The 19,700-nt window shown below is 34.8% G+C and overlaps 1 protein-coding gene across 1 annotated transcript in view; it reads left to right on the forward strand.

The window, feature by feature from the left end:
* LOC138334057 (neuronal acetylcholine receptor subunit alpha-10-like) overlaps positions 1-19,700 on the forward strand; it is a 59,935-nt gene that overhangs the window by 17,618 nt on the left and 22,617 nt on the right. The window contains exons 2-5 of the mRNA XM_069282772.1: positions 5,420-5,667; positions 12,377-12,421; positions 16,032-16,141; positions 16,535-17,070. Coding sequence (XP_069138873.1) covers positions 5,420-5,667; positions 12,377-12,421; positions 16,032-16,141; positions 16,535-17,070 — 939 coding nt within the window. The remainder of the gene's footprint in view (positions 1-5,419; positions 5,668-12,376; positions 12,422-16,031; positions 16,142-16,534; positions 17,071-19,700) is intronic.

Below are 19,700 nucleotides of genomic sequence, written 5' to 3' on the forward strand. Positions count from 1 at the left end.
AAAAGAGTCCCTCGAGAACTATATATAAACATTACTACATTAGCTTCGATGGTGATAAGACGAACAAGAAAATACCATATTCATAACATTCGAAATGTCACACATACCGGGTATGATTAAGTACACATACTGGTGCTAACAGAAGGTATATGTAATTTGTGTCGTTCTGACCTTGCCATAACAGGGCCCAGTTTCATAAACATTCTTTAAAGTGAATAGTCGGGCAAAGAAAACCAGTCTAAATGCGTTCATTGGTCTTCCAAAAGTTCTCAAATGTTAATACGACGGTCAAGTTCTGCTTACGATTCCCAGTACTGACCATTGAAAAAAGGAAAAATTGAAAGCATTGAAAGCGAAGATGCGTGAAAATGTAAACACCGACATAGTCAACCGGGAGGACGTTTTAGGATTCCTATACTTTAAATTAATTTCTTCGTACGCAGACAGATTTTGACGAGATATTTTATTTTTCTATTTCATGAGAAATTATACTGGATACATTCACACCATTTTTACCGACTTTAGCCATCCTTGCCCGACTGTTCACTTTAACTTTAAGGAATTCCTTAACTTAAAATTCTCCATAGGAAAGCATTACATATTTTAAGGAAGGCTCCTTAATTTAATATTTTCCTTAACTTTTGTAATGATTTCCTATGGAAAATTTTAAGTAAAGGAATTCCTTAAAGTTAAGGAAGGTTAATGAAACTGGCCCCTGTGCTTGCATAAATGATGCATTACACAAGACTATCTATCAGCTATCTATTATCATTGAGTATCTCATAAAAGAGGACATGTTTTAAGTATCAAAATCCACCATTATTATAATATGTATAGAGATTTTTATTAGAACTGATGTCTTTATTTTCCATTTGTGTTTGAACAAATTCAGCCGTTTGTAGAGCATACGTCTCTTTGACCTATCCTCGTATTCATGAGAGATATAGATTGTACCTCCAAAATGTGATATGTAAGAATAATCAACAGTCGAGTGCTTCAACAGGTGTTTAATATAATTTTTCTCTACCTACAGGGTGTTACAACTAAATCACAACCCGAAGGGTAATTTATGAACGTCCAACCCGAGGCTTACCGAGGATTGGACATTCAGGAATTCCCGTCAGGGTTGTGATTTTGTTGTCACACCTTCATAGGTAGAGAATGATTTTTTTTCTTCCATATAGAAAAGAAAATGCATTTTTATAGCGACATGAACATGGTTTTATCGTTTGCACGTCAATATTGATGAAGTCATTACGTCACGTAATTGTCTTCAGGTTCAAAAGGTTAGCGCGCGCAATCTGTCATACCCTAGGGGTTGAGAGAAAAAGCATCCCCGGCTAAAACCGGTGACAGATCAATGAATGGTGGGAGAATGTTATATCGCTCCTAAGTAAGTTAAATTCGGCAATTTTCATAAATACGGCTTGTAGTGAAGTTCATAGCAGTGCCGTTGTGACATCCAGGTGAATCTGCACGATAAATATATGTACCAAATGTAGGCCACTTATTTTGGCAGCATCAGCGAAAAGACAATGTTAGAATTGCGTTTTCGTGGGACATACTTGTGTTGTGAACTCACAAATGTGCTGAAATTGTCAATATCTCGGAAATAACTCAAAACTTTTTAAATAACAATGACTATTTTTAGTGTAATTGGTTTACCTACAAGATGGTCTCTTCTAATTCTTAAACATTGTATTGCTAAATATAACTGAAAATCTAATCGCCTAGAAGAACCAATACCCTATCGTGAAAAAAAAACCCAAAACAAAACGTATGGTCACTACGGACCTGAACATTCATGTAATGGTGATTTTCCACTAGTCGTCATAACTTTGTTAGTACTATCACTCAATTCCAAAAGCCCTGCAGAAAAGATGTAAATTGTGTCTTCTGTATCTGTTTCATATCTAAGACGGCATAAAAGGTCGCATTTGGTCTCAAATTCTAAAGATATTTCATATTGTGTGCTTGACACCGCTTCATATTTAACTTTGAATGGAACGTTCGCCTCGGTGAAGAAGGCTCGCGGTTCTGTGGCTATTGGGATACACAATATACTTTGAAATGACAGTTCCTCCCTCTTCTAAATTGTTAGCATAAGTGTGATATATACCCCGTTTGGTATCATGATTTTTTTTTTTTAAATTGATGTTTGATGGAGAAGGTTTGAAGTATAAGAAGCAACAAGCGAACCCGAGGGAACCCACCTGGTAGGGTTAGATGTCACAATACCTATTACTCTCCTTTTTGAAAATGAACTCCTGGTGAAACACACATGCGGTACCATTGGCCATCTCACCGCTAAATGGCCATGGTATCATTAACTAATATGTGTTTTTAGAACCGTTTACTTGATGCAGTCTAATGGGTTTTTTTTTCTGATTTATTAGGTGTATGTTGGCAATGTTGAATTAAGAATATAGTTGCTATAGTAATCGGCTATAATTGAGTAAATTATGAATATAGTATATGTAATCCATCATCAACTTCTTGTTTTATTGACCCTGACTGATTTGAGGAACAAATCTCTGTTGGATGGATGCTAATAACATACATAGACGGCATGTTTATGGTACATCCAAAGTATCATTGTATATGTAACTTGATTATTGTGAGTAATCTTCAACTTGGAAATATGATACAGATTCGTAAATTTGGACAGAATACAATTTATTGGCAAGTTTAAATATCAGGTAATATCGTTAAAAAAGGTTTAATACAAGTTGAATATGGTTTTTTTTTCAATCCTCTCTACATGTCATAAATTCTGCGAGATTTTTTACGTCCTATACCAATGATAAATGAACACCCGAGGACATATTTGTAAAAGGTCTAGCGTAAGTCCACCACGTATTTCCAATACAGCTGATGCCGGCTGGGATTGTCTCACTGTCGACACTTCGGAGATCGCTTGTTTTGGATATGAGACTCTTGGTTACATCTTGGTATCTTTAATTAAAAGGCGAAGAGGGAGAAATGTCCATGAAGTAAGCAATATCAGAGGAAGGCCAGACAAGTGTCCTTGTAAGCGCTGAGTAGAGATACACTAATGTCATACACACTGACCTTCTAACACCCATGTTACCTATAGCAAACGTTTCCACGCTCGCAATCACATACAACGAACACATTTCAGATTATGGAGTGGGCCTAAATAGCTTGCCAAATCGACACGACCTTTATACAGTATCAATATGATATTTTATGATTACTAATATTAATAAAAAAAACCAATGATGAAAAAGAAACAGGCATAATGAATTTCAGCATCAGTGATAATTGATCATTTTTTTAGAATATTTATAAATATCATAGCCTTGTAAATTATGTAGGAATCACTCTGTTACGGTTTCAGTCTCGTCGAAATCTTATTTCAACCTTCATAAAAGATTAAAAAACGAATGGGTCAAACAGTCAAACCTATATTGTTTGTAGATTGTGCTATACAACAACTGAAAAATGTTTTTATTTTTTTTTAGAAAGTCCAAATTTTAACTTTTTTACTTCAATTGTTTTTACTTGTGCGATGACATTTTTGCGATATCAAGTTCTTTTCTGCTGTAAATACGTTCACTGTTATGAAAACATAGCCTTTCAGTGTGAAATCATACCTTATTGTCATTATAGTCTTACATATATACAGTATAAGTATGGGGAAGAAAAAAAATTTTAATTCGGGAACAAAGGAAATGAAGAACTGAGAAATTGAAATCAAGAAAATAATTACATAAATTCTGTCACTAATGGTTATGCTTATTGATCAGATAGAGATGAATGGCATTACTAAACGATTTATGGACGGACCAAGTTCTGACAATTGGAACGAAATCACCAACGAAAACCTACCTAACCACGTTCTACCCATTGGTCTCTCGAACAGTCGTAATTCTTCTTTTCATCTTCGTCATTCTGTCTTTTGGGGAAGGTAGAAAAGGCCGAAATACTACGATGTACAGATGGAATGTTCATCGTATACACTAATGTGCATGTATTGCAGTCATATACTATTTTTATCGCGAACTTTGCATTGGAATCTGTAAATACCTACAGCATGCTTGGTGATAAGAATCCAATTAGAAAAGGTTCTGCTATCACATAATTGGTATTTATCAGAATGTGTTTCTAGCTGAGAGAATTAGTTTCTACCTGCTAAAAAGCTTGTTAAAACTATTGATGTATGTGTTGTGCAGTGCATAAGGTTGTTAAGAGATTACCTTTTTGGTGATATATTTAGCCGTGTTAACCGCCGAAACAGGCAGCAACAGTGCAGGTCACAATTGAAAGATAGCATTTAACTGGAAAGAAAGTTTCGTGCAGAGTTAATTTTAGAACAAGTGAAGATATGAAGACATATTTGCTACCGAAATTATCGAGAGATACTAGCAATCAGCTGTGGTGATATTGTATTGTTGGTAACCCTTAAATACGACACGGAGAACGTTTACTGCTATCTAATAACTATAATAGAAAAATAAACACTTAAAGCTTTTAAAATTTACATGCCAAACATTAATGCATTTCAAAACATGTTAACTAGCACAGTCAATTTCTATGTAGGAAATGCACTTGCTATTTTGAAGTGAAACGGCAATTTTCCTTCTAAATTACCTCGGCGCGTATCAATTCAAAGATGTAATTTTCAGCATGGGATGCTGGTTCCTGTCGTCCAATGCATGAAGCCCGTACCAACATAGCACTATAATTTCTACAGCGGCCAGATCCATTTAATTCTGACGATTAATACACAATACATATCTTAATATCAATGTATAAATGCTGGCTTTAACATATTGATAAATGCTGTATTATGGTTAGATTAATAATCCCGGATCTTCTGAAAGAAGTGTCATGTTGTTGCCATGTGCATATGTCTGGATTTGCCGTTATTTCTCCTCGATAACGTATGACAGACTCATGAAGACAATGCAACAAACATAGTATTTATTTCAATAGTTTTATTTTTATCATATATATATACATGCAGGGAGATATTGCAGATGCTTTTTTATATCCTTCGACATGAATATAAAAAATATTAAAGCATATTGTCATGAGTTATTTTATAATATGTATTTGTATTGTAATGGATGCCTATGCTAATTAACGTTCGACGTTCAATGTTTTGCATCATTTAGTACTTCAGAATCAATAGTATTTCTTTAAAGATTTGTTTAAAAAATGTTTAATAAGGATTTCCTTTTGAAAATGTAAAAGAACCTAACTGTTTAAAAATTCAAAATTCTGTTACTTATAAGGAGAATTTTTAATGCAATCTTATTGAATTTGTAAAACTGTTCTTTTGTTATATCAATTGAAAATATAATTTTCAGAAATATTTTATTGTAAGTTAAATGACAAACAAATTCATTTTTATAAAATCATGACAAATTCGAAATTATTTTTCCCTTGATAGGATATGACGTATTACCGGAACTGCAGGGAATTCCTGAGAGCGCTTTCTACAATGTTACCTACGTAGTTCATTCGCCGGACGACCGACAGAAAATATCGCCCAATCTACGTAATCAGTCTGTGCCGGACGAACAGCGCCTGATGTACTATCTTCTGATGGGCTATGAGAAGTCGGTCCGGCCCGTCCGTAACGCTAGTAACCCTGTCGTGGTAGGAATGGGCCTTACCATGACGCAAATCTTCGACATGGTGAGTGATGAGATTGTACTGTCCCTTTTTATACAAAATTTTATTTTGAATAATGATAATTATCTACTGAAGGTTGTTTATTTAATTTCAACCATATTTAATTGTTACAGTGTCTATCATTTTTTCATGTACAACTAATTGCTTTGAAGCTATATCTCAGGTGTAATTACAGCGCGCTGACATTTATTCCACTCACGTAAATCAATCAGTCTTTATAATAGCTTGCACACATGAGTTAAAACTAAAATTTCGCTGAATCGGCTGCGATATGGAAGGAACATTAAACGTTGCCAATGATTTATAGATATACCCGAGGGAGAGCTAAATAACTATTGATCAGTGGTGTTAGGATAAAAGCAATTCCATAGTGGCCCTCCTTACAGTTCTTAAAATGTTGACCCTAATTTGTCAAATGGTTTTTATCATTTAATTAGAAAATGATTATACTTTTCTGGAACAGGGATTCGAATTTCTCTTGTTATTTTGTTTTTATGTTGTGAAAAGATAACTATTAAAATAATATCTAAGATTGATGTTTAACTTATCCTTGCTAGTGTAAAGTTTTATAAAGTTCGCGCATTATTATGTGTTAACATTCTTATTTCCTGAGTACATGTTTATGATACAAGATTTTTTATCACGTTTTATAAGCAGAAACGTTTAATGCAAACAATTTTAGTGTAAACACGTTTTGTACTTGTTTGTTACGCCATCAAAATCAACCTGCCTGGATTTCGATGTATCGTTATTGTCATCAAATACGCAATCACGTTTCCCGCCGTAAAAGTAAATGTTCAATTTCAAACCACAAAACTGACAACATATCAACGGAACCCTATATTTAACCCCTCACTAACATATCAATGAAACCCTATTTAACCCCTCACTAACATATCAACGAAACCCTATTTAACCCCTCACTAACATATCAACGAAACCCTATATTTAACCCCTCACTAACATATCAACGAAACCCTATTTAACCCCTCACTAACATATCAACGAAACCCTATTTAACCCCTCACTAACATATCAAAAACCCTATTTAACCCCTCACTAACATATAAAAAAACTATTTAACCCCTCACTAACATATCAACGAAACCCTATTTAACCCCTCACTAACATATCAACGGAACCCTATATTTAACCCCTCACTAACATATCAACGAAACCCTATATTTAACCCCTCACTAACATATCAACGAAACCCTATTTAACCCCTCACTAACATATCAACGGAACCCTATATTTAACCCCTCACTAACATATCAACGAAACCCTATTTAACCCCTCACTAACATATCAACGAAACCCTATTTAACCCCTCACTAACATATCAACGAAACCCTATTTAACCCCTCACTAACATATAAAAAAACTATTTAACCCCTCACTAACATATAAAAAAACTATTTAACCCCTCACTAACATATCAACGGAACCATATTTAACCCCTCACTAACATATCAACGAAACCCTATTTAACCCCTCACTAACATATCAACGGAACCCTATTTAACCCCACACTAACATATCAACGAAACCCTATTTAACCCCTCACTAACATATCAACGAACCCATATTTAACCCCTCACTAACATATCAACGAAACCATATTTATCCCCTCACTAACATACCAACGAAACTCCATTTATCCCCTTACTAAGCAGGTTTCACAATTCACGTTTGTTTAAACTCTCGTTAATTAATTTTCTTTCTAAAGCTCATGACTTTTCAAAATTTGAAAATTTGAAACTCGAGTTTGATAAACATGATATTATTATTAGTCACTTGTTGGGGTACCTCTAAGTGAACAATTTATTATAGAAACTGTATAAAGAAGCAGACGACAGACTCAATTAGACTAAGTAAATAGCCGGAACAGGTCTTAATCTCAAATAAATGCGGAGGATGCGACAAGGAAGTCATAACAGAGAATGGATATGGGACACTGATTACCTTTACTATACTAATTGATATGTCTTATCATCGATAAAAAATTCTTTAAGTGCTATATAAAGTTAAGTAAAACTTTGAATTATTTACACAAATAATATATTATGTCAGTCCTAAGCAATCTTACCACTACAGACTGTAAGATTCGAATGAACCTGGCCAGATTAATGACAGTTTTAATGTATTATCATACAACATATCATTTCAATTTCGACATACCCGTTGACATTGCATAACAGAATCACCGTTATAATAGAAATCAAATAATATCTCCCAAAATGATAATTACACGAAATCAAAATCGACCCTTGTTAGTCATTTCAATATGATCTATTTCACATAATTATGTACTTTACATGCGTACTCTCATCGTCCATACAAACCAATGTGTTGTTGTGTAAGACAGAAGACATGTTACTACGATGGCCGAATACGGTCTGACAAATCACACATCTAATATGCATGTGACTTGTACATTAACACATTTTTCACGGAACCAAATTTTCTCAGGGCACGTGTTTTCGGCAACGGTCATGTAACTGTTTCGACCGTATCACGGCAATGATGCATTCCAGACCTTATAAGGGACCTGTACTTATTTAAGGATTAAAGTCTCTTTCTGGTGGTTCTATCGAAGGATAAAGTTGAGTAGGGTATCGATATTTGGAATGGACCGCGAAGCGGTCCATGAAACAAATATCGATACCCTACTCAAATTTATCCTTCGATAGAACCACCAGAAAGAGACTTTAATCCTTATATTTACAGTCTTAACTATTATTTTCATAGCTCAAAATTTACCCTTAATAGTGTTTATGGCATTTATAAGACTAAAATTGAATTATATCGTTTGGTTCCGACAGGCATTTCGAACAGCCACTTGAAGTGGCGGAAATTCCCGCCAATTTATCAATGAACATACCAATAAAATGAGTTCCGTCTGATGAAGCATATATCTGAGGTTTTCCCGGTATGGAACTATAAATCATTTTATTTATCTGTTGTTAAAAACACCATGGTGCAAAGCAGTTTGGTTTTAATATTTTGCTTCGTATGATTTCACACGCTTACACAATTCATAACGTGGCAGGATATTTAACGTAGTTGTTACGCGGCGTCCGATTCAAACCGCCTGTGTCAAGGAGGTGTGACAAACAGAGAGTTTCTTCAATTTTGTGATCACTTGAGTTCTACTTAATCAGTTCACGTTTGAAATTTCTTGAATACACGGATGTTTACATAGTTCCATGTCATTATTTCCGGATTTTAGAGATTTTCAAATGTATCGGACGTCGTTTCGAGGAACATGTACAAACACAGGTAGGCCCACTACTGTAAACGTTTACTGTACCGCTCTCAAAATGTTAGCTATATTTATATTGTTGATTTAAACACTTCAATAAATATTAGAGGTGTCTATTACAAGTATTGTAAAGCTACAATTGAAGGATTCCGTTTCATTGATATTTCGAAACACCCAAACGTACATTGTGTATGTAAGTCCTACTCTCGCCGATTCACAGTAGATTCTAGATAACGTACAGGACTTGTCTGTCCGCCGAGGTGAACAAAAATGCATTGTCGTGCTAGGTCGTTTTGGTTACACTTATCCAACTCAAATACTGATGTTGTTCTGACATATCTTATCCATTCGCGTACAACCAAAGATGTTAAAAATACGAATATAATGTAGATCTAGGCTACATGTTGTAGAGAACAACACAGACTCACAGACACACAACATGTAAACATTGCGACGTCATCGGAATGTGCATATTTATCATACGCACGGAAGCATTGCTCAAAGAGGTACGGTAGTAACATAAACAATGTAACTTTTCTACATTTGTATTTACACACATACATGTATATGTGTTCAAACCTATTTTGATACATGTACATGTTCATCGAACGTACGTTCGGTTACTGAAAACACCAAAAGTTTCTGATTTGGACCATCATAAATTCATCCGCGCGGCTCCAAATTGCGCGTGACATACTCAATTTATCGAGAAATAAAGTTGAGTAGCCTTTGGTTAAAATCAACGGGGTTTATACTATCAATTCACCACTGACTGTAAATATATAGCTATAGCCACACTGCAGTGTTGTATAGGTGCCGTTTGCAGATAAAGTCCAGCTTCGAGAATGTTACAGCGCACCTGTGGCAAAATCTGAAATATTTATGTGACGTCAGGGCTCCAATCATGCATATTTCTTTTACCGTTTAAACGTATTTTAACCACTTTAGATACAGAATACAATGAATAAATACACACACAAATATATATATACTTATATTCTTTGAAATTGTATGCTTACAAACAAACCGTTTATGCCAATTGAAAACTACACCGTTTCATAAATGTGACGGTCAGAGCACGCGGCAAAAATGCTTTGAATTATAACAAGTATAAGAATGCCATATGTACATGTACACATTTTTGAAAAATGTGTACATGAACACATGACACATCCAATATTAAGGTGAAGTGTACACGTACATATTTTTAAAGAATGTGTTCATGTACAAGTCACATGCATATTAAATGTGTAATTTGTCAGGCCGTCTTCGGCCATTGTATGTTACTGCTTAATAGACACTAGGGTTGTCTATATCCCGGCTGATCCTGCCACCCTTTGGAAGAGTACATGTTTTTGTAGATAATGTACCATACATCACCGATTTGAACGCTCTCAACCCATACAAGACCGGTAGTTGGCTTCTACCAAGTCAACACATTTGTTAGTCTAGTCCCACTATTGATAAGGTTTAATTACAAATGGACAGCGATAAGGTGTATTCGACTATTATCATGTTCGGTTGTGTCCATCAGAAGACAATAAACCACCATAAGAAGGCATGCCCTCTATTTACGGTGCAGACTATGGCAAATCAGATATTACGTAATCCCATTTATACAAATATATTTTGACAATAATATTGAACATTCATGTTCGTACAGGGCACCACAACGTTTAGTGTATAGACATATAAAAGCGGATTATTAATAGCACTATAACTTACAAAATAGCAAGTATAAATCTTGTACAAAACACCTAGAGTTTGTCAAACCGAAATTCAACATGTTCTGCATGCATGTATTGAGAAAACGAGACATTCTGAAATGATATATGAAACTTCATACCGCTCCAGAGTTTTTGTTAAAAACGTTACTATTTAGAAATACTGAGATGCAATTAGTAACACAACGAAATAGGATAACAACAATTAGTGTTTATTTAACATATATTGTCATGCTTAATTCGAGCTTTAACACGTTGATACCTTGAACGATTTTCCGAAACTAATTCTCAGTAAAAATCTACATTTCATTAATTCAACTTGCAATATCAGACGCATATTTTAAAACATAACAGAAATTAAACTACGTTGTAATGTATATTGTTAGATTTTTCGATAGCTACGTTTATATTTCTAGTTTCAAATACCTATAATAGATTTTCAAATAACTAAAGTGAACAAATAATATACAAGAGCATGATTTCGTTTTCGATGCGCGTTGTTTGTACACTCCTGTATTTCTGCCATGCAGTATTTTTGAAGTTCTTCTAGATATTTTAATCCAACATTGTCTGTCGCAGCAGATGTTTTAAATTGTACACCAGGCCAGATAATTGGTCAGAATCCAACGTATCGGTTGTATTGAGCGTCCTCTTAGGGTACAACCTTCAATACCAGACAGCTCCCAGTGTAACAGACTACGAGTGGCACTCCTTGTCGGCGACGCGATGACAAGCCTATATGTCTAAAGTTAAAAAATACCATTGGAGACCAATAGATTACAGTTGAGGGTGACACGACACACACCGGCGTCCAATATTCATAAACAGTCAGTTGTATGATCAGAATAATGTATTTAATATAAATATATACATATATCTCAATTTATACGGCATGAAATAGATTTTTTTCATTCGGTTTTGCAAATTATAGTACCGTTGGCAATAACGCTGGTAAATCGCTCAGCAGATAACAACCCAAAATCAGAATATTTATGGGATTTTTACAAGCGATTCCTTTAATATCTTAGAAAGATATACTTGTTATTTAGATCCCAAGATAAAAGACAAGTGTTATGGTTGTAGACTATCAGTGTATACGGCACCTGATATATTGATTGACCGCCGTCTGATTCTAAAACGCATTCAATGTTATCAAGTGGTCAAATAAATATTTGGATTGTTCAACGTTCTTAACCTCACTAAAAAGAGCGTTAATTAAATGCATGTAGACCAAAACTAATTTTTATAATAATGTGTTTATAAAATAAATTCGAGAACTCTTTGCATTTGAAGATGACTTGTGGGATATTTAATGTATCCCGGTAAATTAGACTGTAATATTCTGAAGTTTTTCCAATCGTCATTGCTCATAAGTATACTATAACTCTTTTATGTCAGATCATATTCATCAGAACTTACGGAACAAATAACTTTGCACAAGCCAAAGTATATTGTTCTCCAAAATATCCTTTTACTGTACGGTAGTAATACGTTATAAAAGCTGTAATCGTTGCTTTATTTAGTGCTAAAACAGTTTTTAGTGTCCATGGACCCGATGAAGTAAATGCATACAAAATATTTTTGCCTTGGAACTCTCTTTAATGCGAAATATTAGATATATGCTTTCGGGACTATACACAGTTTTAAAATAGGGGAAGGTGTTTTTGTAATCTATTATGCTATTTTTGTAAATATTTTCAGTGATTTATTTATTTGTTTACAGGACGAGAAGAATCAAGTTCTGGTGACGAACGCTTGGCTGGATCAGGTCAGTGTAACAAACTCACAGAGGTGGTCCTATTACCGAATACTTCAGTGAGGAAGCACTAGTTACTCATATAGCAGATAAGACGTTCTAGGAGAGTGCTCAGTAGGACACTTCAGGGAGACCACACTATGATGATTTTCTGTACTGTCATCCTAACTGGGCTGAGCAATAAAGCTGACATTACAAGATAAACATTCGTGATGATACAAAACAAATATTTCAAATGTTTTGCAAGTACAGGGGTATAAATAGAGCTATCTTTTTTATCTCTACACTAATGTTTTAACTTGTATTGTCAGCTTTAGAAACACAAATTTCAAACGAAAGTTTATCGAATATGTTCTTAATTCTTCACTTATATATATTTTGGAGTTTAGAAATGATATTTATTTGTTTACATATTTGTTTGTGTTAAATCCTAACAAGTTCTAATGACTGAATTTGATAGTTTTGAAACATGAAAGTCTGCAATCATCACATATATAACTTCCTTAACATTCGTTCCAAAGGTCATATAGGGATAAATTTTAAGCAAGATAAACCCCATCAAATTTTATCGTATAATTCATGATTTAAGACAATATCGAACTGTTGTGGGTTAACTGTTTTCAATGGATCTGATAAATTATATTACAGCTAACAGATGATTTTTACTGTCAATTGTTTTTATAAATTGGCCTTAATTGAATCAGGCAGCCAACTCCTAACGATACGTTATAGTAATTTAGTTAGCATAACTGAAATGTCAAAAGATTGATTTATGTTAAGATAAGTGCATTAAATGTGAAAGTATCCTGTTATTCAGTTGCTACAATCACTACGGCCTCTAGGTAGGGCGTTAGAAATGCACCTGCTGCCAAAAAGCGACTAATTTAAGTATATTATTGTTCTCTTGTTTCTCTTCTTCCTAACTTATTTTCTTCATCCTACCGTATCCCTTTGTACCGCCCCACTTTTAGCCTTCAGTTGAGCCTCCACTTCCCTATCGACCTGAGGTCAGTACTTTACATCTGCCCCACATGGGATTCAATCTTGCAACACGGAGCTTGCGGTAATATGCCGGGGCATCTTAACCACTCGACCTCCGTGGAAAACACATAATAATATTGTAAACAAACTGAAAAGTACACCGTAACCTGGATACGTCGGAAGCTGTAATTACATAGCGCCCAGACCTGTCTCATTTATTTAGCAAATATTAATTGAAATCTTATCTCCCGAAGCCATCAAAGAGAGTTTAGAGGTTTGCTCACTCATGAATTAATAATTACGGTCAAAGATCATATTCCTTGAAAGCATTAGTCATACATTTTGTTATATAGATAATATAAATATTGCATTCTGAACAACAACACCTGGTCTGTCATGTATGGTAAATATCCTACTACATCACATAGACTATTCGCATTGATATTTGTATACTCCATAAACAAGGAAGTGTTACAAACAAAGAGATGTTTATAGTTAACATGCATTAAGTAAATAGTATTTTATTATTAAATGCAATGGTGCATGTCTTTAATGTTTAGTAGCAGTGATTATCACCTTCGTGGTAAATACAAAATATCAAACCAGATCAAAGTTTACACATATTAACCATCACTGCTTTTGTAAATACAATTGTTTGTCTAACGTTTGACAATTGCGTCCTATACCTAGTCATGTCGATTGGAAAGTGTATACCTGTTATACCCTTTGCAATTTCAGACAATGTTCTCTTACATTCACGCGGATCCTCTCCGTCACCTTGCTGACTTGGATGAAACCTTTATGCGTTTTCCACATCAGCTATATAACGCATGTTTGACAATTATACTAATTCATGTTGACGTATTTTTCTCTCGGGAATAGCAATAGGAAATGGTCCCGGTCTGTGCGCGTAATCCCCGCCTGACATTCATAGGGCAAGAGTCGATTTTGGCGGGGAAAAATCTGGCAATGAATCACGTATTCCTCATGGGCTATTTTACAAAGATTTAGAACAATATCAGTCAATTTCAAAATCTCGCGAGAGTACGACTAGACGGAAGCTATGAACTACCGCAAGGTGGCGCCATTTATCAAGCATTTGGAGATTTGTCGGTATTGTTAACATCCAATGGAACTCTTTGAATGAAAAGTACAAAAATAGAATCATCGTCAATAAACTTAGAGTACACATATCTAGTGTCGAAAATGAAACAGAAGCATTATTCGATAATTCTTTTCTTTTTTTTGTTCGCGCGCTGTATCAATTTAAAGTCTTGATTGTTAATTTTTACCACACAGGTGTCATACGAATTTTACCACACTGCAGAGAAGGATGACACAGATATTGTATTCCCCTCATCTACTGGTATAATAGCATGTTACCGTCAAACTTTATTGTCAGTCAGGATAGTATAAATCAAGGAACATGATACTAACCATTTCAATCAAACATTGCTTATTGATAAACAATCATTTTTCTAAAGAAAATAGAAATTAACTAAATATTACTATGTAGACAAAACGTTAAATTTTGTAAAGCATATAATATATATATATATATATATAGATAAATATTTCGATTTCAAAGATCGCTAAGAAACTGTACACAAATGTAAAACGGGGAAAACAGGTAAGATTGGAGTGAATGAAAACAAAATCCGAAATGAAGTAGCTTTGATTTTTAAAGCTAAAAGTAAACAATATATAGACTAATAATGTGGATGTGATTGATTATTGGAATGTTTTTTTTTCTCTCTCATCTTCCTGTGACATTGGCCCTGCAGGTAGGGCGTTAGAATTGTACCTGCTGTCCCTATTGCATGATCATAAAAGGAGACTAAATTTTTAATCTTATCTTTTCTCTTCTTTCTAACTGACTTCATCTTTCCTAATGCCTCCCTTGGCACCGCTTCACTTTTGGAATTAAAGTTGAGCGTTCACCCTTGTGAGGAAAGCTCTGGGTTCTGCCCCCTGGCCGAGACACACCAAAGTCTATAAAAGTGGTAGTTTCTGCTCCTGCTTAGCGCTCAGCATACAGGGAGTGGGACGACTGGTTCACCCGTTGTCAATATAATGTAACCGGGTGAGATGTGTTGAATGGTGTCTTCGGCAGCATGCTTCAGTGATATAGCACTATAAAATCAGCAACAGTTCCATTATACAAGAAAACACAATATGAGTATACCGCAGTCTCCCAAAACACACACCTCGTACAACATACGGTTAATTAATCGTAATCTTTAAAAGGTCGTTTATTAATCAAACAAACAAACAAATCCTTTGACATATAGGTCTTTTATGGCTAATTCAGAAACCCTATAATATGTCAGAATGGTCTCATGACGTTTTGTGAATTATAATGTTAAAAGGAGGACACAAGCCCTTGAAGAGAAAACGCGATAGTTTAAGGAAATAAGTTCTGATTTGATATGAGAGAAACATACTCTGTCATTTGCTGGGTTTGATCGATACGGATATATCTCCCTCGAAGTAACTTATTTAGGTAAAATCTTTGCCAGAGCCTTGGGTTGTACCTTATACAATGAAAATTAGGATGGTCTATCATCATCACCCATATCCCTTTATAAAATATACCTATAGTATAAAAGTTTATATATTGATCGTTGTTTGATGGTTTCAGGGCTGGCACGACGAATTTCTGATGTGGGATCCTAAAGATTTTAACAACATAACAACGATACGGATACCGTGTGACAAACTATGGTTACCTGACATCGTCCTCTATAACAAGTGTGTATTTATATGTGTTCATTATCTATCAAAATGTCAGTAAAACATGACTCGAATGGTTATCGTAGTTTTTCAGTACTATTAAACTGGTTCAGTTGTAAAAAAAAATGGCATATCCATTCTTATCTTGTTATAAACTTACAATCTCTTATAACGAGGTCAATCCTACCATATATTAGGTATCCAATTACTTTTTCATTAAATGTAGATATTACCATGATCCTGCAAAGAGACGACAATTTGATTTTAGATATGAAAAGGTATATCTTTATTGAAAGCAACCAAATAATAGTTGAAAACGGAAGGGTATCAAATCTTTGCCAAGGTATCCCTGGGATAAAATTTTGTCAATAGATTAATAAATGTTCATATCCATACTTCATTATTCTGTAGTGCGGCAGAATATACTGACGGAGTAATGCCAGCGAATGCGATGGTGAAAAATAATGGAGACGTGTTCTGGCCTGTTCCAACGAAATTACAGAGTTCCTGTAAGGTGGATGTGACATACTTCCCATTTGATGACCAAAGTTGTAGATTAAAATTCGGATCCTGGACTTATGATGGGTACCAAGTGGACATTACTAACAGGTCAGAGGAGGTAGATCTCTCAAACTACGTAGTGAACGGCGAGTGGGAATTACTGGAAGTTAAAGTGATCAGAAACGTTGTTGTTTACCCATGCTGCCCTGAACCATTTCCGGATGTGACGTTTTATGTCCATATCCGGCGTCGAACTTTATACTACATGTACAATGTAGTGTTTCCGTGTATAATGATGTCAGCTTTGACGTTGCTCGTGTTTTGCCTGCCACCAGACTCGGGGGAAAAGATTGCCCTCGGAATCACTGTACTATTGGCCTTTTCAGTATTCATGTTGGCGGTAGCAGAAAATTTACCGGAAACCTCAGAATTCGTACCACTCATAAGTGAGTATTGTCCAGAAATCAATTTATTGATCATCATATATATAAAAAGGTATCATGAATATAGCATGATAAACGAAATACCGGTTATATTTGTTTAATAGAGATTGAAAACATGTCCAATAAAACAATCGCTACCAATAGTAAACAATATACAAACTATATGTTATTTCAACAGATATTCTTGTTGTGTTCTTAGTATATTGCATTATTATCGGACAATATTCCTGTTGTGTTCTTAGTATATCGAATTATTATCGGACAATTTAGAGTTTGTAACTATAAAGCGACAAATTGGTTGCGAGCTGGTGTTAAATGCTCGATAACAAATAAGGAATGACCATCGTATTCATTGAGCGCTTTCCTAAAGTACAGCTTGGATAACAAAAGTTCAAATATTGTCTGTAGTTCGGTATATTTGTTATATACAACTTATTGATCATGTTCGAAATCTTACTAAACCATACACGTGCCCCGATACTTCTCGGGAATAAAACTGTTTCGATAATGACCATGTCTAGATAATGATCATGTCTTGATACGACGAATTCAGAGTGAAATCAAAGCCAAATAAAGGAAAGCTAGAACAAGACAAACACATTTTCTATCTATTCGAAAGTCACCAATCCATAAATTCAAGAATTGTGAAGAAGGTCTTATTCAAGTTTCAACACATATGTGTATTTGTTTAAGTGTGTTACTATGATAATGACGTCACAGACAGATTACAGTAATCCTCATGATACAGAGACTTGGTATTCCAACACTACAACAATGTAGAGATATACACTTGAAAGTAGAATTAGCAAATGGACATATTTTTTGCAGCTTAACTATCTTAAACGAAAACATGTTAGCGATAATGATATTTTAGTGGGTTATTTGTGCCAGACAATTTGTATTCAATGATGAGTGTGCATACCATATTTGTGTACAACCTTTAGATAGCCGTATATCTCATAAATGAGCGAATTAACCCCCGCTCTAATATGTTCTATAAATGAGCGAATTTATCCCTGCTCTAATATGATCTATAAATCAGCGAATTTATACCCCTCTAACATGTTCTATAAATCAGCGAATTTATCTCCGCTCTAATAAGTTCTATATATCAGTGAATTTATCCCCGCTCTAATATGATCTATAAATGAGCGAACTTATCCCCGCTGTTAAATGTTCTATAAATCAGTGAGTATATCCTTGTTCTAATATGTTTTATAAATGAGCGAATGTATCCCCGCTCTAATATGATCTATAAATGAGCAAATTTATCCCCGCTCTTATAAGTTCTATAATTCAGTGAATTTTATCCCCACTCTAATATGTTCTATGAATGATCGAATTTATCCATGTACTGATTCACTCGAATCAACTGAATGATGTGCGTTACCGTTAATTGACTGGTGATAATATCATTTGATACTTCCGACGTTTCCAGGCTTATGATAAATATGCTATGCCCTAAATGAAGTCCTACGTCCATTGCCGTTAGTTGATTACGTCATCCGGTCCTGTTTCAGAGACCTTGCTATCAACAAAATTAGTTTTTCCCAAAGGGTACTGTGATTCCGAACCTGACCTGCCCACGCTGATTAAAAAAATCGTCTTCTGTTAAGTGAATTAAATAGGACATATGACCACCTATTTACGTCACATACATCAGAAAGCTTTCATTTCTATATGTTCGCCTTTAGCTTGGCTTCTATCCGAAACAAAACGTGTTTCATATTTCTTAAGGTAGGCATGACTGCTAAATGACGGCAACATGGTCATAAATACACAGGACGACGATATAGTCACCAGAAACTATCATAAAGTTTATTATCCTCGTAACTTGGTATCTGATAAGTATGCGGTATTATTCACATCAAGCAATATGTAACACTCGAGGAGGGAATTTCAATAGAAACATCTGTTTTTTTTAGACATGTATGCCCTAAAAATAAAATCAGATTGGCTTATGTAATTGGTGGTTTTCTTAACATTCGACCATAAAACCATTATTCAGTCAACGATGTCATGATTAACAAAACCAAAATATATTATTTAGGAAAAATCTGTTTATAACAGATTACGTAGTTGCCACTGTGATGTCCATGTGGAGACTGATGATTGGGATAGTGCGAACGATGGAAATACGCAAATAATGAAGAAGGAAATTAAGGGATTCCTCCTATCCTCACCAGCTTCTAAGTAAATCCAACACGTACTAAAACAAAAACAAAAACGATGGAACGTATCTGCGATTACAGCCTTTTGCTCAGATTTCTTAACACTTAAAGGTAGTCTTATTTGTTTTTGCTCAGATTTCCTAACACCAAAAGGCAGTCGCATTTGTTTTTGATAAGATTTCCTAACGTCAAAATGTAGTCATATTTGTTTTAGCTCAGATTTCCTACCACCAAAAGGTAGTCGTATTTTGTTTTTGCTCAGATTTTCTAACACCAAAAGGCAGTCGCATTTGTTTGTATCCTTGTATAGTTCTCTTGTTTAATTCCATACGGAAGCAAATAGGGAAAGACAAACTGTGTATTTGATACCTTTGTGGATCTAGAAAGTGTCAGTTTTTAGATATTTTTGATATCTTTTTAACGCACCATGACGAACTGTATACGACCATCGGCAAAAATAGA

Source organism: Argopecten irradians, chromosome 10 (assembly GCF_041381155.1).
Source record: "Argopecten irradians isolate NY chromosome 10, Ai_NY, whole genome shotgun sequence".
NCBI lineage: Eukaryota > Metazoa > Mollusca > Bivalvia > Pectinida > Pectinidae > Argopecten > Argopecten irradians.